Source organism: Tetrao urogallus (genome assembly GCF_951394365.1).
Source record: "Tetrao urogallus genome assembly, chromosome: 19".
NCBI classification, from domain to species: Eukaryota; Metazoa; Chordata; class Aves; order Galliformes; family Phasianidae; genus Tetrao; species Tetrao urogallus.
This window is the reverse complement of record NC_136832.1, coordinates 4,941,299-4,965,593: the sequence shown is the minus strand read 5'-3', so window position 1 is coordinate 4,965,593 and position 24,295 is coordinate 4,941,299. Positions and strand designations below refer to the sequence as shown.

General features: G+C 47.6%; 1 protein-coding gene across 1 annotated transcript in view; it reads right to left on the bottom strand.

Moving 5' to 3' along the window:
- The window catches only part of COL27A1 (collagen type XXVII alpha 1 chain), a gene marked incomplete at both ends in the record, with an annotated part of 124,429 nt that overhangs the window by 56,096 nt on the left and 44,038 nt on the right, over positions 1-24,295 (bottom strand). The window contains 10 exons of the mRNA XM_079544868.1: positions 862-906; positions 2,702-2,755; positions 3,075-3,128; positions 4,713-4,766; positions 4,910-4,963; positions 5,248-5,301; positions 10,935-10,979; positions 11,383-11,436; positions 13,182-13,226; positions 16,993-17,046. Coding sequence (XP_079400994.1) covers positions 862-906; positions 2,702-2,755; positions 3,075-3,128; positions 4,713-4,766; positions 4,910-4,963; positions 5,248-5,301; positions 10,935-10,979; positions 11,383-11,436; positions 13,182-13,226; positions 16,993-17,046 — 513 coding nt within the window. The remainder of the gene's footprint in view (positions 1-861; positions 907-2,701; positions 2,756-3,074; positions 3,129-4,712; positions 4,767-4,909; positions 4,964-5,247; positions 5,302-10,934; positions 10,980-11,382; positions 11,437-13,181; positions 13,227-16,992; positions 17,047-24,295) is intronic.

Here is a 24,295-nt window from a genome sequence, read left to right as displayed (position 1 = left end):
AACCCATACGACAACGTGCAGCTTTACGAGCAATGCTCCTGTGGGTCAACTCCATTGCTTAAACATCACACCAGAAACATTAGGCATGGACTATAATCCACCAAGCCAAGGGCCTTCATAATGACCCTTCTTATCGATCCTTCCCTCTAGCTAGGACAACACTCATGTTCTTCCAGGCACTGTTGTAACTGTATTTGTTGTGTTGCTCCAAGAAAGGAACAGAAACATCTATTAGAAAGGCAGGAGAAATACAAAATAAAATATTTATTTCCTGATCCACCCAGAAGCTGTCAGCACAGCTTCCAATTTACAAGATATTTCACTATCATGCAATGACAACCATGAACACAACCACTATAAAACCCGGAGCTGGCAGGCTCAGAGATACGACAATACTCTTGTTGCTTCTCCTAACTGTGTTTCTGCAATACATCACTGTGTTCTTCGTGATGTAGATGACAAAAAAGGACTCTGCTTCAATATCCTGTCTTTTTCCTTCCTTTTCTTTTTACTCTCATTGAAAAATACTATAAATCAAGGAACCAGTCAGGGCTGCTTAGGGAAATGGATCCCAGTTAAAGCACTTTATCTAGAGAGTGAACAGTAGAGGGTTTTTCAAGGTCTGAGACCTTAAACAAGTTATAAAATCAGAATCACGCTCAACACCTTGTGAAATACTATTCCTTGACTTTCAGCCACCCTGCATCAAGAAACTGAACCAAGCTATGGACAACCCATTATTTTCTAGAGGGGCAGACAACTTCCCGAACCAGAAGGTCTGAAGCTTTACGTTGTTTTAACTACAATTTCATTGCAAGGTGAATGGAGTTTATAGTAATTGAGTAAACCACTGAAACCTACCTCTGAACCAGGGACTCCCGATGGTCCTAAGGGTCCTTCATCTCCCTGAGGTGAAAAGAAATTAAAATAATGAGCAAAGTAGTGACAAGTAAGAATGAAAGGTCTGCGGGATGAACAATGGTTAAACACAGGCTGTGTGCTCAGCTGTCACATTTTAACAACGGAGTCCCTCTGAACCCTAGAGCAAGCAGCTCAGCATCTCTGAAGCTCATCTTTCCTCATTTCAGAAATAAAATCTGAAGTCAAGACCTGCTGGCAAAGGCCACCCAAAATTTGACCGAAGTCAACATCAGTAGTGTGAGCTTCTCATGGCTGGATTTAGCCCATGGGATACACTGGACATGCTCACTGAACTCTACTTCATCTGATTTGGCAGTGATATGGATGCGGCAGAGCTATCTACTCTTCTTCTTTTATTTTCCACAAAAAGAGCGTTGCAAAATTTCCCACAGAACCACTTGGCAACAGTATGGAGGTTTCCCTTTTGCCTTCAAATGGGACTACACATGCTGCAGGACGGAGCTATCTCAAAATCTCACACAGCAATTGGACTCAGCTTTCTCCCTTGGCTCTACACCAACTGTGATAGAATCTAGGAGGCCTTCAATTAAGCTTCACAAAAATTATCTGAAGTGTTCAAAACCAACTGCCAAGAGAGAAATTAAAAGCGCCCTTGGCTGCCGCAGTTCTCATTGCTCTCATTTTGGTGGTCAAGCCGTGGTAATGAAGTGGCACGAGCTGGTGGGCTGAGGTTGGGGCTGGAAGTCGGGCACCCAGCTCAGCAGGCTCAGACGTACACCCACACTGCTACAGGTGGAACTCACAGCCTCGGCCTGGGCTAACAGCAGCACTGCCATGCTCTGCTGCACATCCACAGCCCTTCAGCTCAGCTCACGTCGAAGTCCATGTCCATGTCTTCAGTCTTACTTTTATGCTTGCTAACTGGAGTAAATTGAAGGCAGCTTGGTCATGCCTGCCTGAACCTGGAATGCAAAGCTTTCATTCCCTTCATAAATTGCCTAGAATTTTTTCTTTTTCCTATTTCAGTGCAAATAAATGAGCTAATTTGCATTAATTGCATTCAGAAGGCAAGCAAAAGAATTCCCAGAAAAAGCGAGGATGGTAAGTGCTATTACACCGAGCTCCTGCCCATGTGTGCACGGAGTATGTTTTACAAAATGTTTCATGACTCCAGACAGTGGTCTGAGAAGAAACCATGCTGAAGCCACCACATTATAGCCATGGAAGCTGCTATATAGTATGTGCAGTTCCAGGACAATTAAGTAAGTGGCAATTGTCCTGTTTTAATGATTGGAAGGAAGTTTCAGGTTTTCCCAAGCAATGAGAGGTGAAAGCTGCAGGCTCAGAGGTGCTAGGGCAAACAAAACTTTGCAGAACAGCAGTTTCAGCTGATGTGCTCTTTTTACAAATCTTATTGCTCCATCAAGAGAGAGGAGCCTGCAGGTCTCACAGTTGAAAGAAAACATACTTAAAAGGAGCAGAAAGCAAAAGCCAGGTCAGGGCATGCCCTGCAAAGGGGTGTGCAGGGAAAGGGGCATTAACATCCGTTTGAAGTGCGTGTGGGTGTGGGGCAACAGACTGAAGGAGAAAAGCCAACGCAGTGATTCAGGTCAAAAGATGTCAGCCGGGACTGGAAGCAAAGGGCTGCAGCCACTGGAAGCTCCTCTGTGTGGTTCTGAGTGGCGAATATAAGCATTTAGTTCCAGATTCAGAAGGAACGGAGGATTTCGGATCGCAGGCACCACTGCAGAATGCATTAATCTTCAATATGCAACGTTATTCTCTGAATCCCACATGCTTTTGGTCTGAGGATGCTCACCTCTTGTCCAGGCAGCCCTCTTGGCCCAGGTAAGCCCCGCGCTCCCGGCTTCCCCTGAGAAAGGCCAAAGGAAAAGACACTGAGAAAAACAGTAACATAAGCCCAGAAAGGCCATTAGAAGAAGAAATTCTCTTTTACAGCCACAGGACATCATCCAATGTCAACTTTGTTTCAGAAAAAAAAAAAAAAAAAAAATCTTAAAAAAAAAAAAAGAAATATGAAAAAGAAAGTATGCCCCACTCTTGAAGGGATCTCAAGTCAAACAGCCCAAACTGGCCAGAGCAACCCAGGGGGACCTGCGGGGCTCTCTGCCCTCCCTTCCAAGCCCTGTGTTTTCCTGGCTGCCTCCCAGCCCGCACAGAACTCTGCTCACCTTCGGGCCTTCGGGGCCGTTTTCTCCCGGTGGGCCGATGTCCCCTGGGAAGCCCTGAAGAAAACGAGAAACCACTGGGTCACACGTTGAGGATGGCTGCAAACAGCAGCCTTTGTGAGAGCCTGCAGGAAAGGCTGAGCGCTCAGACATCGGTCCGTGTGTGGGCCATCCCCAGGGAAGGCCGGGACACAATGGAGCAGCGATCGGCATCGCAGCCCTCCCTGCCGCTCCCTCTCGGTCCATCCTCAGAAAGATTTATTGCTACGAGGCCTTCCTGTCATCGTGCGGCTAAAAACAGCAATTTGGGTTTTAATTAATCTTTACGAGTCAGCACATAATCTCACTGCTCCCAGAAAGGAACTGAGCGCCTCGGCGACAAAGGGCGGCAGGCGGGGAATTAGGAAAGGTGCTGACACGCTCATTAGCTGGGCGGCTCCTGCCCTTTGCTGAGGACACAAAGGAATCTGTGGTTATTTCCAATAGCATCCCAGCGAGGATTGCTAAGTGGCAGCACTTGACCGAGAGCCCTTCCAGATCCAGCAAAATACCAGAGCGCTGATGAAGGGAAAACAGAGCAGCCGCCGCGCTGGAAGAGGCTCTCCAGCATTACGTGGATGTGATTTGGTTGCTTATGTGAGAGGAAGAATGAGATACGCTGGGAGAAGCTGATCCCGAGTGTAAGGTATCACCACAACAATTATTTTTGGTTAGGGCAGTAGGGGTTGTCTGCTTGAAATGGGATTTTGCTGAAAAAAGCCTTCAGGATATCCATGACAAATAGAAGAAGGAGAAAAAAGGAAAACATGAGATGCAGGATGGGTCATAAACCTATTTTGGTCCTCGCCTCTCCAGAGCCACACATCTTCCATTCATATCCTGGAAGAGGAGTGGAGAGCCCCAGGCTGAAAAGAATCACGGAATCATGAAGGTTGGAAAGATCTTCTGATCCCCAACCCATCCCACTGCACATCCCTGTGTCACATCTGCACTGGAACACCTCTGGGATGGTGACCCCAGCGCTCCCTGGGCAGCTGTGCCACTGCATCACTGCTCTTTGGAGAAGAAATGTTTCCTAATATCCAACTTGAAAGAGGAGGGTAGGTGGAAAGTGAGGGCAAAAATCAATAAATGAATGTTCTGCCCCAGAAAGCAGTTGAAGAGTCAAGAGAACATCATGGTGGTTAGATAGAGCAGAGTCCATGAGGATGGACTGGGGACTGGCAGACAGCCTGGGGCTCTGTTCCAGTGCACCACTGGCTCTTCTCGTGCGTACTGGAATCCCCCTTTACTTGAGTCTTCCTTCCACAAAATGACGGGATGTCCTGCTTTGTACTGAGTGTCTATCTGCCAAAGTATTCAAAGTGAAAAATGAAGAGAGGTGATAGACGGTGGTATGCTGTTTGCTGGGGGAAAGGCAAACTTTGGGGATTGATTTTTCTGAAACCGAAAAAGCTGTTACATATGGGACTTGAAAGCAACAGTAACAAAAAAAGCTTGGAATAGTGACTGGAGGACAGGTGAGGAGGGCACAAAATAGACAGTTTGTCCAATTTCCCAATCTGAACAAAAGAGGGGAGTACATGGGCTTGCTGAAGAAAATAGCAAAGGAAAGGTGGAAGAAGAGGTGGTGGGACATACCTCAGGGCCAGGTGGTCCTGGAAACCCCATCGGACCTATGTCACCAACTTTTCCCTGCAGAAATCAGAAACAAACACAGAGAGAAGTGAACTCGTGGCTGCTGGCTTTTCTTTGTTTAGAAGAACACAGCTCTGCCCAGTTGGGTGCTGGACCTCTGGAAAGGGACACTGGGGAGCAGAGGACATTTGGTTACCTACCACAGGGCCTGGTTTCCCTCGTGCCCCAGGGACCCCAGGCAAACCATGGCTACCCTGAAATAGGAAGACAGAGGATTTTTCAGAAAACACAACAAAACATCAGAAAATACCAATTTTCCCACCTCCAGTCCTGTCCCATCATTTTTATTATCACTTATTTTTATTATATCTTTTTTTAATTATGAATAACAACAAAATTCATGAGTTGTAGCAGAGTACTCCAAATGAGAGCTATCTGAAGAGGAGGACCTTTTGGCTTGAGGAACCAAAAAAGCTGATGACCACACAAACTACTCAGGCAAGGAAAAAAAACTGATGAAGAAAGGGAAAACAATTACCTTGTCTCCTTGGAAGCCAATATCTCCTGGAAGACCTGCTCCTCCCTGATCACCCTGGATACACACCACCAAAGAGAGTTAAAACAGACAACAGCAGTGGCCAAAATGCCCAGCTCGATGATATGGTGCATTGTATAGCAAAAGTCTCATCCCTAGTTCCATTCAAAACTGGTGACAAACTGTAGATCATATTCACTCTAACAATAATCCTAAGCACTGCAGGCATTTCCCAACACTGCTTCTGAACTGGAAAACGAAATTGCAGGGAAAGAAAAATATGAACGTGCAAGCCTTGTGTTTCCATGCAAGCTGCAAGAAGAGTGGCACGTTCCTCTGGCTAACAGCAACCATGAAGGTGGTGAAATGTTTAGATTCAGCTGAGCGGAAGAGTTAGCTACGTTTTTGAGAAATTGACCTTTTCTCTCATAAGGTTCTAAAGCAAGAGAAACAATACTCAGGAGTCCTACTGTTGGCACCACAGATCAGTCCTCTTCCAAAAGCAAACAATAGTAACTTGCAGTAATGCTTTAGAACCACCCCACTGCCAGTATCTAGGCTGAGATTTCCAGGACTGTAGGCTGCTGTACTTTGGGATGGGCTCCCTAACTTCGAGCATAGCACCAGGCACAGTACTTTGTAGCTGAGCTCTCTTTCTCCTCTTCAGGACATTCTAACATGTTCTGACTCCCTAGGCAGAAGTATGTATTCCTATTCCTTCGGGAAGGATTTCTGGAGACAGCAGGCTATCTTGTGTTAACCCTTTGCCTTGCTCTGTGTATCAGATAACCTCTGGAGAGCACTTCCAACCTCATTTATTGAGTGATTTACTTAAGTGAAGGGCAAGTCAAGGATGGGGCAGAGAAAGGAAAATTCTACAGGGGAAGTCATAGGAGGAATGACAATAAAAACTTGGTACACTGACACTACCCAACCAAAATAACTGCTGGAGGAACTCTGTCCCATGCACAGCACATGCTCTGAACTTGGCTCCCCAGTAGGGGAACAAGCCATGCAAGAGCACAGAGCTGTATGGTTAAATGTACTTCACATGGAAGACATATGGATGTGCGACAGAGCCAAAGTCTACAGAGAGATGACAGAGGAAGTCAGTTTCTACCCCAGCAAAAACCACCCACGTGTTATCAAAGAGTTGAAATAATTGTAACTACTGTGGTAACTTGCTGGGGATAATGAAATTGTGAATGGTTTCTACTTCAATTGGGAAAGATTTGTTGGATGCAACTTTTCCAGAAGGAAAATACTAAAGCAGTGTGCAGATTCAACGGCGGAAACATTTCATGGCTTCATGCTAAATTAGATGTTTTGGTAAATGTTCTGAGAACATTTCACTGAGCCATCTTCAAAACAAGTCTTTTATATAGCAAAATTGAAACGCTCTTCTAAAAAACGTTAAATGAATTTTAATCCTTTTTTTTTTTGTTTTTAAGCCTGAAGTATTTTAATTTGAGTCAAACAACCGACATTCTGCTTCATCCAAGCTACTTTCCATCTCTTCCTTTTCTTTTGGCAAAGCATGCAAATGGAAAAAATCAGCTATTTACACAGCTCCTGTTCGGATGAACTGCAAGTATCAGAAGCAGTAGAGATGGCCAAAAGAATACTGCACGATCCAGCTCATTTTACAGCCATTGCATGATTTCTCTCATCTTCTCTGAATTTTCCACTTATTTTACCTACTCCATGGCTTAAAACACCAAAATCATCAGGCAACCAATTCTGCCAGAAAACAGCAGGAAAACAGGGTTTTTTTTTAAAAGCGAAATCTTTGCTCTGAAATCAAAGTCTTTATCACCTCTACTGAGGATGAAAATGCAAATCTTTAATCTTTTACACGGACAGTGTGAGACATCAAAGGACTCTGTTGGTGGGGATGGGAGGAGGCACAATCTGGAACTGCAAAGAGGATCTGCCCGTGGGACACTGCCTGTGCTTCGTGTTTCACCTGTAAAACTACGGCAGCTCCAGAGATACGAGGCCCCTTTTAATGCAACGCTGCACACAGCGGGCTGTGAGGAGAGAGACCAACTGCAAACCAGCAAGATGCAAAGGTCTCTGTGCAAAAACCCTATCTTGCTCTTGTTTGGGCATTTCTGCCATTTACTTGGCACTGTGAGGGGAGCTAACAATGCAAGCCTCTAAGAGGCATCTTACTGAGCCATGCCTTTCACCAGCTGCACATGTCCTGATTCATAAAACACCTTCCAGTGAACCAGCAGCTGGCGTTTCCCCTCATTCTTCCACCTTTCCTCTGTACTCATCACCTCGTGTGGTTTCTGAAGACCACTCTGTTTCAGGCTTATACAATTTCATCTCTCCCACTAAGAGCAGCCCTCTCTGCCCCTTCTCCTTACCTCCATGGAAACATATACATGGAAACATAAGAAAGACCCTTTTTGTGGGAGAGCTCAAGCTGCAAAACCCACCATTAACTTACATGAAGGATGCAGAAGGGGCTGCCTAGCCCTGACATGCTCTGCACTTGCCTGCCTGAGTACATAGACGTGATTTATGCAGGAGTGAGACTCTGCCCCTTATTCTAGTTCATACCTGAGCATGTGATGCATGCATTCGGGTTAGAGAATGGCACCCTGCAAAACACTGACCGAGGCAACATAGGAAATAAACCCTAAAATACAATGAAGGAACCCTACCATGGCAAATGGCAACAGCAGCAGCATTCCTGAAGAATGCAGCATTGCAGGGAGCATCTGTGGAGCCCCAGGACCCTGCACACCCCACCCAGCCACCCCACACTGCATTTGGGTTTTAAAGATTTCTGATCAGGATGCTTTTAAATGAAGGGAGTTTTCCTCAGCTACAAAAAGACAAATCTGCACAAGGCCACATGCTTGGCACGTGCCCAAGGCAGATGGGCCGTGCAGGGGACTGCTGACATCTAATTAAAGCTTCATCAGCACATCCACAGAAAGAGCATCCATGAGTGGTGGCCTGGGCTGTGCTCCAGATACCCAGAGGTGCTGGTTGCAGTGCAGGCAGCACTGCATGGGTGTGCAGGACAGGCCGAGTTCTGCAGGAATATAATGGGAAAACGACCATCCCTTAGCAAGGAGGATGTGGGACACTCTGAAAACCCTGGCCGCCCCTCAGGTGTGGGTGAGTCCAGGAATGGTGGTGTATGGAAGGCGTGAGGCCCCTCAGGGATGCTCTCATCTGCTTCAAGTTGCTAATTACAGATGGTTAATGACTGATGGCAGCATGAAGTGAGATCTGTTGATCTCCACGTCTGCTGATCATAGAATCACACAATCATTCAGGTTGGAAAAAACCTCCAAGATCCCCAAGTCCAACCCCAACCCATCCCACCATGCCCACTGACATGTCCCTCAGTGCCACATCTCTACTAGAACATCTGCAGGACGGTGTGCCCACCACTCCCTGTAGCTGTACCAATGCATCACCACTCTCTGGAGAAGAATTGTTTGCTAATATCCAACCTGAAGCTCCCTGCACAACATGACAACATCATCTCTCATATTATTGCTGTTACCTGGCAGAAGAGGCTGACCGTCACCCTTCTAGCACTTTTTTTTATGCTTGAAGTCTAACTGCGTTTACCAGCTTCCTGGCACCACGATGGAACAGAAAGTTGCTGTGCAATGGCTGGCTGTGACTTCTGACTAGTTAGCTAAATTCTACTTGGTACTTGCACTCTGAACGTCCAACAGGGAAGGGAACTCTTATTTGGGATGTACCCAGGCTATGAATGAGGATCTCTGCAGAGGCAGATTTGCAAACACTCATTGTCTGGAAATGTATCAAGAATGGCAGGAGGCAGACTTTCAGTCTGAGAGACAGAGGGAATGAATACACGATGCAGGCAGGTTGTTTATGTTTCTGGTCAGAGCCGAAAGATAGCTCTGTCTGAAGATGATGATGGAGAGTTATAGTGAAGTCAAAATCTAACAGGCAGAAAAATAATAGTAAGCAATTAGGGAAACCAGTCAAGATTTTGCAACCTAAAAATAACAGCGGCAGAAACCATCAGTGACAGAACTGCATTTAGACTGTGAGCCCCAGAAGGCAGAGATTTTCCCTTGCTACAGACTGAGCAACTGCAGCAAGAGCAGCTGCCATTTGCATTTCTCAGTGGTACCACAGCGTAAGCAATTAAAGCACAGTGTAAACAAGCTCTGAGAGGGGATGAGTGTTTTTGCTCATAAAGGCCAAATCAGAATGAGAGAAAATAAAATGGCTTAAAGGCACAATTCACTAAAGAATCACGGGAGTCAGTGAAAGCCAAGAAGGGAGACTGTCCTGTCCAAGGGAGATGCAATGGGAGAGGGAGCAAAAGATGGAGAGGAAAGCTTCCCATCACCCCAGCGCGGAACCTGCAAGACAGTACAGGGCTGTAGGGGGTGGTGGATAGTTCTGCTCTTGGGGCTGTCACGAGGATGTGAGAGATGCAAATTGTTTGTGTAACATCATAAGAAGAACTGGAGAAATAGCGGGGATAAACACAGTGGTCTGTGTGAAGTGATTGAGACTGCACTGGCCATGAAGGTTGATTTTGCTAAACGCTGACTTAAATGCTGTCCAGTTCTGATTACATTCAGCCATTTCTTCCAAGGAACAGACAGAAGAGATGAAGAGATTGTGGGCATGGGAACTGGTGATGAGCCAAGAAAGCAGCTCCAACATCTTAAACTTGTCCTAGAGAAGAAGACTTTCTCTTGCTCTCTCATTCCTCTCTACAGAAGTGAAAAGGCAGCACAGGAGAAATGGAACTGCAGACAGGAGCCCTGGCAAAGAGCTTCTGTAACATAAGGAGAGTGGAAATAACTGGCTTGACACCACTTCCTCCATCTGCAGTTCTGGGCTGCTAAATCATTCTCTAAAAGCAAACATCTAATAAGAGAAAAAACGTCACACAGAAGGAGGAGAATACAATTAACGGTCATTGTGCATCGCCCTCCTAAGCAATCAGAGCGATGGCTGCACCTCCCACTCCTTTAGACCAAATAAATCCTGCAGCTGAATATCTGTAGGAGGATGGTTCTCATGACAATGAGACATTTACACACGCAGATTCATGCTGATTTAGCTCAAGCTGCGTGTTTTTGTGCCAGCAGCACTAAATCATTGCAATCAATGCCCCTCTCCTCTTCTCTTTTTCTAAAGTGATTTATATCAGTTTGGCATAAGGCAATTTCCTCTTGGCAGGAAGCAGTGGTGAGGTGAACCTCTCGGAGCAGGAGCAGAGATACTGAACACATCCTGGGGACCAGCGAGCTGTGCTGCTTTGTCATATCATGTTTCCCCCAAATGCATTAATGCAAACCCACTGTCAGTGCTGTTGGGCTTTCATCTTCCTCTCCATCCCATCACGTAACCAACATAAAAACATAAAAGCCCAGCAAAACACCAGACGATCGTATGGCTACCAGCACTCCCACTGGGACAGAGAAGCTCCAAAGAGCTCAGCATAACCTAACCTCTAGGGCTATGTGAAAAAGAAGATGGGACAGATATCACAGACCAAAGAGAAATCAAAACTGCACTTTCAAGAGAGCGGAAAGATGGAAGGGTGGGAGAAAAGAGAGCCAGAGCGGAGGCACTACCATGGTGCTGAATGAGAAACGGAAGCTGGAAAGGGGATTTCACATGCAAAATTAAAACACAGTGCAATAAGGGAGTATTCAGATCACCTTATCACCTTTCAGTCCATGTTCTCCAGGGTTTCCCATCAGCCCCTGAAAAAAAAGAAAGCCCAGAGTGAGATCGAGCCATAGCAAAGACTTGCTCAGGTCCACGTTCCCGGTGGTACTGGTTGCTCAGACCCTCAGCACTGGCCCAGCACAGCCCCATGGCCCCATGCCTGGCTGCTCCCTAAGCACACTCCTATGAACCTTCTTCATATAGTTTGCTCTGGAGGCACACGGGGACAACACCCCTGGCATCCTCCAGTAACTTACAGCTACTGCAGACCATCAGCAGGATGTGGGTCCAGCAGTCTTGTGCCTGGGTGAGGAGACAAGCACTACTGCTGCCCATCCTCTCCCTCAGGATGGTCACTGCCACCCAAGGAAGGAACAAAATGATCTTCAGTGCTGCCAGGGAGGGACAAGAGCTCCCACGGCACCGCTATTCTCTCACCTTTAAGCCCTTTGGTCCTGGATAACCAATAGGTCCAACAGAGCCCATGTCACCCTAGTGAGAGAAAGAAAACGGCCAAAGACATTAGGTTCAAAGCCAATGGGTTCAAATACCTCTCCCATCCAGTCCCTCGGTATCCCTCAATTCTTCCTGATTTCTGAATTGATTTTCTTTTCCACTGTTTGAAAAATTAGAGTATTGGACAAGGCTGCCCTAGCAGCATGGCCATTCTGCTGCAAACAGACAGCACAGCATCATATATTGCGACCTGCAGAAGAAACTACAGCCCTGGAGGACCCTGGAGTTCACAGCGCCTGTGTGTACCTGCATGCACACGTATAAAGGAAAGCCTTCAGTGGCCGACATTTAAATGGGCTTTGATTGCCCTCAGCCCATGAAGGGAGGCAGTGATATGCATGGCCACGTGTCAATAAACAGGGCTGGCTCTGGCCAGCCGTCAGGGCCCCAACAGATGCCCTTTTCATGCCTCCCAGCATAAAGGCTTCTTGTAGAAAGGCATTTACTTAAAGCTTTGCCCGCACAGCTAATTAGGGGAGCAAGAGGCTCTAGTTTTGCTTAATTCTGCTCTCCAGCCTCTTTCAAACAGTGAACCCAAACACCTGCAGCGTGCGGAGGGAACAGCCCTTCCCTGGGGTGCTGCTGCAGGGAGGAAGGAGGGCGTTGAGCACGGGCCAGCCTGGAGCAAACACCCAACGCCTCTGCAAGCCCTACAGAAAGCTTGGGACAGGAGATTTGGGGAGAAGAATGTGGGGGGAAGGGCCCCATCTCCCAGCAGGATGGAGGGGGTCACCCTTATATCAAAACTGCTGGAGCACCATATTTGAGGGATGTGGTCAGGGGGTATGGTGGTGATGGGCTGATGGTTGGATTTGGTGATCTTAGAGCTCTTTTCCAAGCTTAATGATTCTATGATGCTAGGATTTTCTCTGCTTTTCCTGCACTGAGTCTAGAATTCCTGGGTTGGGTGCTCTATGCCTATATGAATGCATCTGGGACCTTGCTTTCAGCTGGCTCCTGTAACTCAAGTTACAGGAAAGGCATAAGGAAAGGAAAGGCATAAGGAGGGCTGTTTTCAACCTTCATGGCAAATGAGTTTTTCATGGATGATCACAGAAAAGGAGCAATTCTGAAAGCTGTAGAGCTAACAGGACCTACCAGTTCTAGTGCAGGGAATGAAATATCTTAAAAGAACTTGTAGGCCCTAACTTTAAACTCTAACACGTTCAGCTGGACATTCCCTAACCCCAGCACAGCTGCCAGCAATGAGCTGCCACCCTTGCTTATAGACATTTATTTCCTCCAGGGAAAAGATGGAATAAAGGATGGAATTTGGCTGTGCATGTGGTTACCTGGATTAGTATTGGGATGGTGGGAGCATGCACGACATTCCTGTGTACCCAGAGAGCAGACAGTTCCTGCTTGTGGTCTCCCCAGTGAGCAAAAACTGTGCTCCCTTAGGTTGCTGCTCACAGGGCCTTGCTTTGTAAAAGACAACAGATTCTGGTGTGGAATTAATACTGCATCTTTGAAGAAATACCCTGGTAAATGCTATTAAAGGGTGAGTTATCTAGCAATAAGTGCACAAACAGTAAATATTGACTCTGTTTCCTTTTTGCTTAGAGAGTATTTGCTCCTCTCCACCTCCCACCCTCCAGCCATCACACCTCCCCCACACACAGCCATCCCTTGCACAGGAAGGAGAAAATCTGTGTGCAGTTATGCACCCTGAAAGGGTTAAAGCCCTGAGAAGCCAGATCTCCATTTGTTTTTATACTTACAATGAGTCCAAGGACTCCAGGAGGACCTGGGGCTCCCAATTCTCCCTAAAAGGAAAGACAGACCAACACGGTTATGGACTCTTTGTAGACAAACAGAGGCTGAAAGGCAGCTCAGTGTTTCAAGGGCTTGAGGGCAGGGAAAACACCATCCCTCCCTCCTCCTTCTGTTCCCACCCCGTGCAACTCCTTCCTCCAGCCAAAGTGATGGAGAGCATCCATCGTGTGGCTGCTTGGCCTCTCCAGACACTGGGCTGCTTGTTGCTCCACAGCTATTTGCAGCTGCAGTCCCCTCCTGGATGGATGAAAGCAGCATTTCACACACGCGGCAGGCAGGGGAGAGACTGGAGCTGCCCCAGGCAAGGGGAAGGCTCAGGAAGAGAGGGGTCAGCAAGGTGAGGATGGAATGGAAAGGCAAGCTGCTGCTCTGGAGTGGAAAAGGTGAGAGGTTGGGGGTGGTTAAAGAAGCATAAAGCTTGTTGTAAAGGAAGAGCACAGATGAAAATTAAACTGGGCAATTTGGGGAGAGAGTATGATGGCTTTTGTGCTGGCTGACGGGGCCTGGAAGCGCATTTTGCACATGGGGTAATGTGAGCTGCTCCGCACTGGGAGCACACAGGTAGGGCAGGGTGGGGAGCCAGCAGCCTCCTCTAACGCTGTCTCACCCAGCTGGGCTCAGAGAAAGCTCTCTGGGCTCCCCATTTTGGGCACAGGCTGCTCTGACTTCACAGCTTCACCACAAACCCTTCTGTGCCAGCCTCCCAGGGGCAGGCAGTGCCCAGGGTGCCAGCAAGTGCTGGTGGCATTCTGGGGGGAGTGCAGAAGAGAAACTGTGTCAGACCCACACCGAAGTAGGTTCCCAGGTACTTTAGCAATCCCTATGGGATCCTCAGCCAGTCCCTCGTCTCCCTTGCCACATTTCCAACACCCTGACAGCGGTTTGTTAGAGCAAGGCCCTGCCCTTGCACACCTCCATCTCCAGCAGTGCCTCTCCAAACAAGCGCATTGGAAATCCTAAACTTCCTGTTGGCTCAGACAGCCCTTCCCCTGCTCTGGATCACGCTGGCTACTCTGACAGAGCAGCTCAGTTTACAGTGCACATCTGGTGGAGTCCCCTTCAGTGCAGTAAGGCTCCCCTTTTAAGGGAAGCTTTGCCTATTGAGAGAATGAAAGAAAAGGGGACACAACGTGACTGACCGTGCTCAGCTTTCTTGTGCAAAGGGTTACGTGTGTTTATTTTATGGGAAGTGGAGTAAAGGACTGTTGGGCAAGCACACACAAAAAGCGTTTCATAATCTCAACCAGCCAAAAATTGCTTTTTTATGGCCAGTTCCTTTCCTGCATACTTGGGACATCTGTGGAGCAATTGTTCCTCACGGGTGGGATTTCTGTGTCCTCAAAGCTACTGTAATAAGGTCAGCTTTGAGCATTCAGTCACAAGCTGGTGCTGGCAGAAGAGGGAACATCTCCAGGGATGGCACAGGAGCTGTTCAGTTCCCCAGGAAGCTCTGCAGGCTCTGGAGATGGCTGGGCTGAAGAACACGTGGACGCTCAGCTCTTGGTCTCAACAGGCACAGGTGGGACTGCCTCGATTTCTGACTTATCTCACATGGGTATTCCTCAAGAGAAAGGGTAAAAGTGGAAATGCACGGCCTCGTGCCTAATGCAAAAGGATTTCCTCTTGGAAGAGGAGGGGGTGGATTCCTCCGGGAACCCAGGCAGGACCAGATGTTATCTGAGCTGTTCCCTAGCCTGGGGAAGGGGGATTTACAGGTGTTCCCTTCCCAGTGGTCAGTCAGGACATGCTGAGTCCTGACTCGCAAGAGGAATCACGCTCCATCCTCCTTTGCAGCACATGAGTCTGGCACAGGGACAAGAGACAAGAAGATGAATCAACAGTCCACTTCTAATTCCTGTGAGTAAGAGACTAATTGGAGTGGCTAAAGTGCTCCGGGAACCGAGATCTGGAATGCAATGGCTCAACAGTTCTCAGCAAGCTGGTAGGAGGGGAACCACGTCCTGTGGTTGTGAGTCTTTGCTCTGTCTGGTGGTGATAGAAAGAAGGTGAGAGGCTGTCGGCTCTGCCATCCCCATGCAACAGCAGCAGCAGAATGGAGCAGCGTGGGACCCACGGCAGCCCGCCCACCATTCAGCTGCATACCCCACCTAGCAAACTCAGCATGTTTGTCTGTTCCACAAACAGACTTTCTGGCATTTTTCTGTGTCTGTGACTCCGCTTGTGACCCTGTGAACCTCCCTTTAAGTCAGCCCAAACAGTCTGTTTTCATTCTACGATCTCCAAGGCACATTAATATTTAAAGGCTGTTGATAAGATGAAAGAAGAGCGATCCTTCTGGATGAATTAACGGAAGGGACATTTGCTTCTCCGCGATGCTCTGGGAACTGGCATTCAGCTAACTCTGAGCCCATATTCTGAATGGATGTAAGACTATTTGCAAATTTAAATGAAAACAAAACAAGTTATTTGGAAAAACAGGGACTCTTTCTGACCTCCCTGCTCTTCCTGGTGGGCTGGTTGGAAATAGCAATACAATCTAGAAAGTTTTCAGCTTTGGGACTACTGATTCCACTCTGACCCATGGCTTATGCTGATTGAAGGATGGGAAAAGTCCTGCAGAAGCATTCCTTGGGAATCTAGTTCTTTCAGTTCACTGCAATTGTAACTCTTGTGCTAAATTCCCACAAAGGCTGTAGCATGGCTGAGCTTGGCTTGCTGGTTAGAGTTGCTTGGGAAAATAACTTTTGTCTGCATTCATGATGAATGGGAACTTAAAGACACATAAGGAGTGGGTTACCTCACACACTGAACACCACGAGTGATTATGTGTGAATAACCAAGACAGTATGAACTTACAAGATGAATCAGAACTCCTCATCTGCTAATTGAAGAAGAACTGAGAAAGCCATTCAGAAAATTCAGATAGTTAATACATGTGGGAACTTATACAGTCCAGAAGAGCACGTTTTGTGAGCAGCGGAAAACACAGCACGCGCTCAACTATTTGGTATTAAGTGCTAAAAGAGCAAAGCAAAATAAATCTCATCAGCATCCAGCTGCTTAAACGGTCCTTGGGACCATCCTGACCCAGTTCCCAGGAGACACATCTCATTCTTAGAAAGTCAGCAGGGGTTAGATAGAGACTGGAGAGAGGTCAAGGACTCAGGGGCCTTGAGATTTCTCCCAGCACCATGCTGGGCCAGCTGAGATCCAGGCAGGGCAGCAGGAGCCCAGAGCACCAGGTCTGCTCCTCAGTGCACCCAGGCTCTGGAGCAGGCAATTTGGCACTTCTTGCACTACCACTGATGTCCACTTCTGATTAGGAAAGGTACTGAGCTTGAAGCACTATGACAGTGCATTCCTCTGTCTGTGGGCCCTGTCCTGCTACGTTCTTATAAAGCTCCATCCAGAGCTTGCTGGAACCAACAAAGTGATTCCTGTGGCTCTGTAATAAAGGCAACACCTTCCAGCCGTGGCTTGCTCATCAGGAGCAACATCCCAACCTTTTCTCATCTAATTTTTCTTCTAGTCACATAGCATCTATTGAGACTGAGGCACAGGGAGGGCGATGGAACAAGGCAGAGCTGAACAGCACAGGATGAGCTGGCAGTTACAGGATGCTGAGCTGAACACAGGAACTGGGAGCACGAGCAGGGCGTACCTTTGCTTTTCAGGAGGGACAACAAAATACCAGCAGCTGCCACCACACCAAATACCTTCTTTCAGCTCTACCTAGCATCACATGGCAAAGCATGCTGTCTACCACAATGGAAAGAGGAAAAGCTGTGAACTTACTGGGTTCCCGTCGATGCCTGGAGGTCCTCGTTCCCCAAAATCTCCAGGAAAACCCTGAGAAAAGGAGGAAAATATTAGTGTTACTGGTACCAGCTTAAGAACTGCTCCCCTTGCATTCAGTGCAGCACTTCAGTAGCCAGCAGATCAGAAGGAAGCCCAGGCCAACAGCCCCCTGGTCATACCCCACCCACAGCACACTCAGCGAGCTGCTCTGCAAGGCCAGGAGTGCTTCCCTCCCCTCTCCTGGGGCCGATGAAGGGTAATGAGAAGTATTTTACCAGGCTCAGCCATCAGCTGTGCGTTAACCAGTGGGAGCCTGGGGAGGAAAAGTCAACGAGGAAACAGGAAGGCTTTTTGCTTGGCCACGCTGTGGAAAGCAGCCATTGCTGAGCTGCTGGGTCTGATGCGTTCACATCAGCCTTGCCTGTTCCTAACAGTGTCTGTCAGCCCTCAGCACGCTTCATACAGCAGGCAAGGCTTTGGCAGTGCCATGTAGAAAGTCAGTGTGTGCATAGGGGAGAAAGGTGAAAATCAGTGCTTCTGTTCTGGTTCACCCAAGTCCTTCAATATGTCCCAACAAGGAAAATGCAGTCCTGAAGGTTATGCTGTATAGTTGACAAATGAAGTGTTAATCACACGTTTGCAAGACCAAACTCTGCATCTAAAGATTAAGAAATGTTCTACTGATAAACACAGTGCCTCCTTTAAAGTCGATCCTGAATCATTTATATTCTGGAAGAGTTCATAAACCTTGCTGCAATGACTGTCATCCTCAAAAATGGACTGTCAGCCTGAATTATTTCCCACTGGTGGCAATCGTTTTAACAGTGTCTCCTTCTCACAGGACAGATAAATGGCTTAATGCCTGTTGGATCCCATAATGCTTAATGGAGCTGATCAAAGATGCATGGAGAATTCTCTCCTGTGCACCCACGACCTTGCAGCTTGCCAAAGGAATGAACAGTTCCGAGCTCATGATGGTCCACACTCTGGAGCCACAACGACCATGTTTACTACATGAAAAAAGTCACAACTTACCAAAAGTCACCATCCTAATTTATTACACTATGCTGACTGTGGACATCAGGATGGAAAACTAAGGACTATAGTCAGAGCCAGACCTCCATTCACCAACACAACCCTGGCCAACACAACCCTGTAGGAAGATACCTGCTCACAACCCAGGTGAAATATGGGAGACCTGTTTAAGACAACTAAAATTTTGTTACTGGCTTCTGAGCCAGGATTTCACCTCTATACCACTTCCCTGTGGTAATCAGTACACCCTCATGAATGGATGCAAGCTATTGCTTATTTGCTTGGATTCCATAACTCTATTTTACGAGCATCACTGCGAATGGAAAAGTTGTCTACCTTTCCAGCTGGGCACTACATCCCTTAAACCTGTGCACAAGCCAAGAAGCTGTGGTAAGCAGCCACTGCAACAGCCTTCTGCCACCTAGAGACAAAGATGTCAAATATAACAAGAAGGGGAGGGTTGGAAGAAGGTAGAATCTTCTTTAATAAAAAAGAGAGGAAAAATAACTGCTACATGCTGAATCAATCAGATCAGAAGAGATATATGTAAGGAAAACTCATTGCTCAAAAAAAAAAAGAGTGCCTTGTAAGGTTTTGCTGTTTACAGTCATACAGCTGGCCAAGGAAAATATGAGCAGGCACAGACTGATACTGTACTCACACTGCTGCAGACTGCAGTGCCAGCCTTCAGCAGTCCCTCATCCTTCTTTCTGCAAAGGGCACAGCTGGGCACAAAGGGACCCACTGATGCCATCGGGCCCTGGGGCTGCTGAGGTGTCCTGTATGGAGCCAAGGCCTTTTCCAGTTGGGAAGGTTTCACTCGTTGTAAGTGGAATTAAATTAATATGGCTACAGCTGCATAGTATCATCTAGTGAAATCCTTGCTTGATTAAGAAATTGGGGTTAAATCTCTTCCACAGTGATATTAGCACTGCACCCTTCTGCCAAAAAAAAAAAAAAGTATCCAGATAAGAAACTATTTAAATTCACGTTTCCCACTAATCTTTTTTTACGTCTCAGTTTCTTGTTCTAACCTCACTGCTCAAAGACAAAGACATTTCAACAAGCAGATGATTCCTGTCTCCAAGGCAGAGCTGTGCACCCAGATGAGGCCTCTTGGCCAACCCTGCCCAGTAGAGGTTCCACAACCAAACCCCTTCATGGTGCACTGTGGTCCCCATCGTGCAGCTCTGTTTTCTTCCCATCCTCGAGATGGAAAGTGGTGAAACTGGCACGAAATTGAGAACTTTCTCATCCTGAGCCCATAGGTCTCTGGGATGGTGCTCGGTCCCATGATATTTTTTGGCTCACAATGTAAAATAAACCCAGAAGAGGAGACAATGGAAAAAGCAGCTTTAAACCCCTCACATCCTCACCCAGGCTTTGAGCTTGGCAGCACAAGGATTAGCACTTTAGCACATTAAATGAGACCAAGGCTGGTGACTGTGGCATGAAGGAGGATGTTTCAGCATCCCTACAGTCTCCAAAGGCTCAATCCGGGTTGTGAAAGCTATTATAGCACAGTTCTGGTCACAGCAGGAGGCAATCAATCTGTTAAGCACCTAATGAAAAGAAAGCACTTTCTTTCCATGGGGTAAGCAGTAGCAGCTTAAACCACAATTACCGTTCCAGTGACCACAGTGTCCTAAATTCATTGGCTCTCACATGTCTGCAAAAGCTGTTTTTTCAACCCTCCTGCCTCAGCCTTGAGGACAGAGATGTTCCTCGGGAATAAAAGCTGTGCTATTCAACCGAAACAAACAGCCTAGGAAGTACAAGAGGACTTTGTTATCCCCTTGGTTCCGTCCTCCTCTTCCGTCGGAGAGCAGCTTTGTGCCCCCTCCCCTGAGCTCTGCCCCAACGGCCCCGAGCCCAACCTGGTTGGGAACACACGGGTCGGTGGGCTGTCTGCTGCAGGAGGTTTGGGAGGGATTACAGAGCCCATGCTCTCCCGACCTTCCCAAAGTTGGGTGCAGAGGGTTGGGGTTTTTTTGTTATTGTTGTTTTTTTTAGGTTACAGCATAATCCATTGTTTTCTCAAAAAATTGGGATAGCAAAGAATAACACCCTAGTGGAAAACATCCAGCTGTGCATCCTGAGCTGTGCATCCTGAGTGCTCCCAGGGATGCGTGGAAAAAGTCAAGGACTGGGAAGGGACAGCAAAGGGCAGCAGAGCTGGAGGGAAACGCACGCTTAACAAGTTGTGCCGGCAGGGAGCCAGCTCCTCCGCAGTGGCTGCAGTCAGGTATGACAAAACTTTTGGCTCCATCTCTCAGCTGGGAAATACAGAAGGTAAAAAAATAAGAGAGAAGCCCAGCTGAGTGGATTTCACATTGTCTGAAGGAGAAATTCAATGAAAGAAGCAAGGTGGTTCTTGAAGCGGGGTTGGAGAAAAGCCATACAAGCAGAAGCAAAACCCAACAACCCTGTGCTTCCCTCTGTCCCAACCCCATGCAGTGGCTGCAGTTTGTCCTCACATTGCTGGAGAGGGAGCCGACACAAAGAGATACAAGCTGGTTTATCCCAGATAAAACCAAGAAGTCTGAAGCTGAACCAGTAATTAAATCTACACTTTTGAGGTCCCATAGCTGTGCCTCAACTCCTGTTGAGGAGGGCATCCTCTCCTACACCACCAGACAGACACTGGAATCCTTTGCAGCAAGGGATAACATCCCCTTTTACCTCTCCTTTCCTTCTTCCTTTGCTTAAAACAAACAGAGCAGCCTGCCCTTGCTTGCTGTCGTCAGCCAGAGGGCTGCTCCAGGTCTGAACACATGGCACCAGCTCTCATCCCTGCAAGCCACTGTCCCCAGGGAAGCAGGGCCAGGTGATGCTCCGAGTCCTTTGCTTCCCAAGGCCTTCTCAGGTGTGCACCCCTGGGTGGGTGTGTTGTATGCGTACAACATCTGATTCAGTTTAGAACACTTTTCCTGATGGAGTAAGGGAGGCAGTCTGGCAGCTGCTGCTCCGAGGAATCCTGGCAGCTCTGCACGCCAATAGAATCCTTCTCCAAAAATAGGATTTTATTTTCCTGTTGGCTGAAGGTGAAACTGCTCAAACCAACCGGCTCTCCTGTCTTGTCTGCAGAAGGCTGCATCTGCCAATTGGCTCCATCCAGGTAAGTCTCAGCCCAGGAGCCTCCACAGGGATGGAGCGTGCAAGTCAAACAATTTAAACAACAACAAGGGTAATGGTGGGGAAGCAGGGCTGAGGGTGAGAGAAGGTATTCACTGGGAAAAAAAAAAAGAAAAAAGAAAAAAAAAAAAAAGAGGGAGAATAAAATAAACAAATGGAGCTTATGTTGGCAGCATCCACCTCTGAGAGCGTTCTTGGTGGAGAACGCAGACGTGAGCCCCGCACCGGCGGGCACGAGGGCTGGCTCGCACCCAGCAATGGTTCCTTGAGTGGCCCTGCAGGGATCCTGGCAAAGCCCCCATGCCCAGCCCACTTGCCAGCTTAATCCACGCAGCTACACAGCCTTTGCCTTTTGCTCAGTCTGGAGCTGGGACTGCGGCAGCTTGCATCCCAGCAGAGAGGGGAGGCGCCACCCACAGCTGGGGACGGGGCTGGTGGCCTTGCTACTTCACATCTCCATGTCACATCCTCTTTGGATTAAGATTTCATGGCAGTTTTAGAATAACTGCCCTTCAGTTCCACCTGAACGAGAGCCAGCGTCCACTGAAGCCCTTTCAGCCAAGCACCACTGAGGTTAACTTGCAGCCCTCCACCCTCCCAACCTCCCAGCTCACTCCTTCACACACGTACGCGCTCTCTTCCCGCTTCTGTCGAGCTCTGATAGAGTGCAGATTACACAGACTCAATTACCTAATGCTCAAGAGCACTGAATCTGCCAACACTCCTAATTATTTACGGCCAAGATTTCCAAGTCTAGCAGCCTCCTATTTAAGAAAGTCAAGATCAAAATGCTTTCAGAGTCGAATGTGATAGTCGCATTAGTTTATCTTATTTCTAATGAAAAACACTTTTGGTCTTCGCACTGATTTATAAATGAACATTTCCCTAATGGAAGAAGGATGCTCTTGTGCTTAGGACATACTGATGTAATTCTTCACAAGCTTTCTGAATGATGATGGATGTTCTTGGAAACAAACAGCTGAACCTGACCTGGGACAGTGGTTTGAGGAATCCTTTGTGGTCTGCAGAGCTCACCAAGCACTCTGGTGGCTCAGGTGCATCAGCCTGAGCAGCTTAGCTATGGAAGAGCAGGTATTTTCTGAGGATATATATACTGATCATAGTGACAAAACACACACGGCTGGAGTATTAGCAGCTCATGTGAGCTGTAGGTAAGAGCTCTTAGGGTGTAATCCTAAGTCACGTTCTTACAAGGAAAGCCATACGGGCAGCCTTTCTGCACCCTTGGGAGCCCACTCAAGTGAAGTACAGCCTGGCAATTATTTGTTAAATAAGAGGTACTTGGAAATGCTGTCACTAGTTTCCCCAAGTCTCAGCTTGTATGCTTTCACTTGGTTCTCTCCAAATGCAAGGAAGGACCTTAGCTGCGTCCAAAGCAGAGAAAAGACTGGAACAAGAAGAGAGGAGAGGCTTAAAGCCTCAGCCTCTGCACAGAGGAGCCAAATTTGTTTTCTCACTGATTTGGGTTATGCCAGTCTTTCTAGACACATGGCAAGACAGATCTCCCCCATTGTTTGCACGGACAACAGCTGTGGCTGTGTAACTTGGCATTCACCACTGAGTTATCGCAGCCATATATCAAAAGGTTGGAGGAGGCTGTAAAGCGACACCTTCCCAAAGTCTGCCCTGCTTTTTGCTATTTCAGATGATGCAACAGTCTTCTCATTTCAGTAGGGAGTGCACGGGTACTGCATGCTCTTCTAACAACTCATCAGATGGAGAAAAAAGAGTATTTTAAGGATGAGTGTTCACTGGAGGCAGAAGTTAAGACATTAACGTCATAAGTCAAGATGGAAGAAGACAGCAGACATGAAAAATAGCCTGGCAAGACGGCTCTGCTGCATTACAAGCTGAGAGCTGGCAAGGGGGACCTCGGCTGTGGTCAGCTCTTGGGAAGCGGATGCCAGATTAGGCAGCTTGCCACCATACTGATGCTCACAGCAAATCCTGAGGCCATGTCAGTGGCTGCCAGATCACTGCTCGCCCTCACAACCTCCATGCTGTGGCCAACAGGCAGAGAGGAGGAAGTTCTGGCATCACCTGTGCGCTGATCCCTGACACTCAACACCCGCATGTTACTTCATAGATCCTCTTTGCACAGCACCTGCACAGTGGACCTGAGCACACAAGGAGACTTCATGTGGTTGACTGAGGTCCAGGCGTGGGACCAGCAGCAGCAGCAAGTCATTGGGAGGAGAGAAAGAGACCACGGATGTCTTTGCTCAATTGTAAACAAGCTTCAAACAAATCCAAGTATTACTAAGAATGTAATGGAACAAAACTTGCCTTCCTCTCTCTTTTAAAATAATACTGCTAAAAAAATCACATTATAAGCTAAAAGCAGGGATGAGTGTTGATAGTCTATATATGAGAGAAAAGGACGACACACAAGCTCCATCCATAACAAAGGTGAACCAGAGAGAGCTCAAACCTCTTCCAAAATGTTTCCTGAAAGTTCTCCTGTAAGTCTCTCTCTCTAGCAGGACTTGAGACCTTCTGAATATATTACATTCTATTTGAGGCTTAATACAATCTGCACTGCAGCTATTTCTTGCCCAGGGGTCAGCGGTGCCCAGCTGCTGGAAGCACATCTGCCTCCAGTGCTGCAAGGAGAGCCGGGTGGGAGCTGGAGCTGCCTGCTTCTATGAGAGATCCACGATGTCCCTCATAGTTCTGCAGAACTTAAGTTCCCTGGAATGCTTTCAAAATCTGACTCATGTCCAGTTCGTCTATTTTAATCATTTGCTCTTACATCATTCCAGGAGGCCCACGGTGTCACATGCAAGCTCCCCCAGCCCCCTGCTCCTCTTAATCCGCTGCTGCCTCATACCAAGCAAAACTTGGTAGGGAAACGTATTTGATAACAGCTCCTTCCCTACTCCCAGAGCTTTAACCAGCCTTGGATGGTAGCTAATAAGGGCTTCCAAGAGCTCTCCATCGCAGTGACAGCACTGAAGCAGAACAGAGCCAGCAAACCTAGCAGAGAAATCACAGCCGGCTCACTCACACTGCAGCCCGGCTGGGAGACAGCAAGGGCAGGAGATAAGTGCTGGAAAGGGAACCACGTCAGCTGCTTCCTCCTTTCCATTCTTCCAGTGATTTCCTGAGT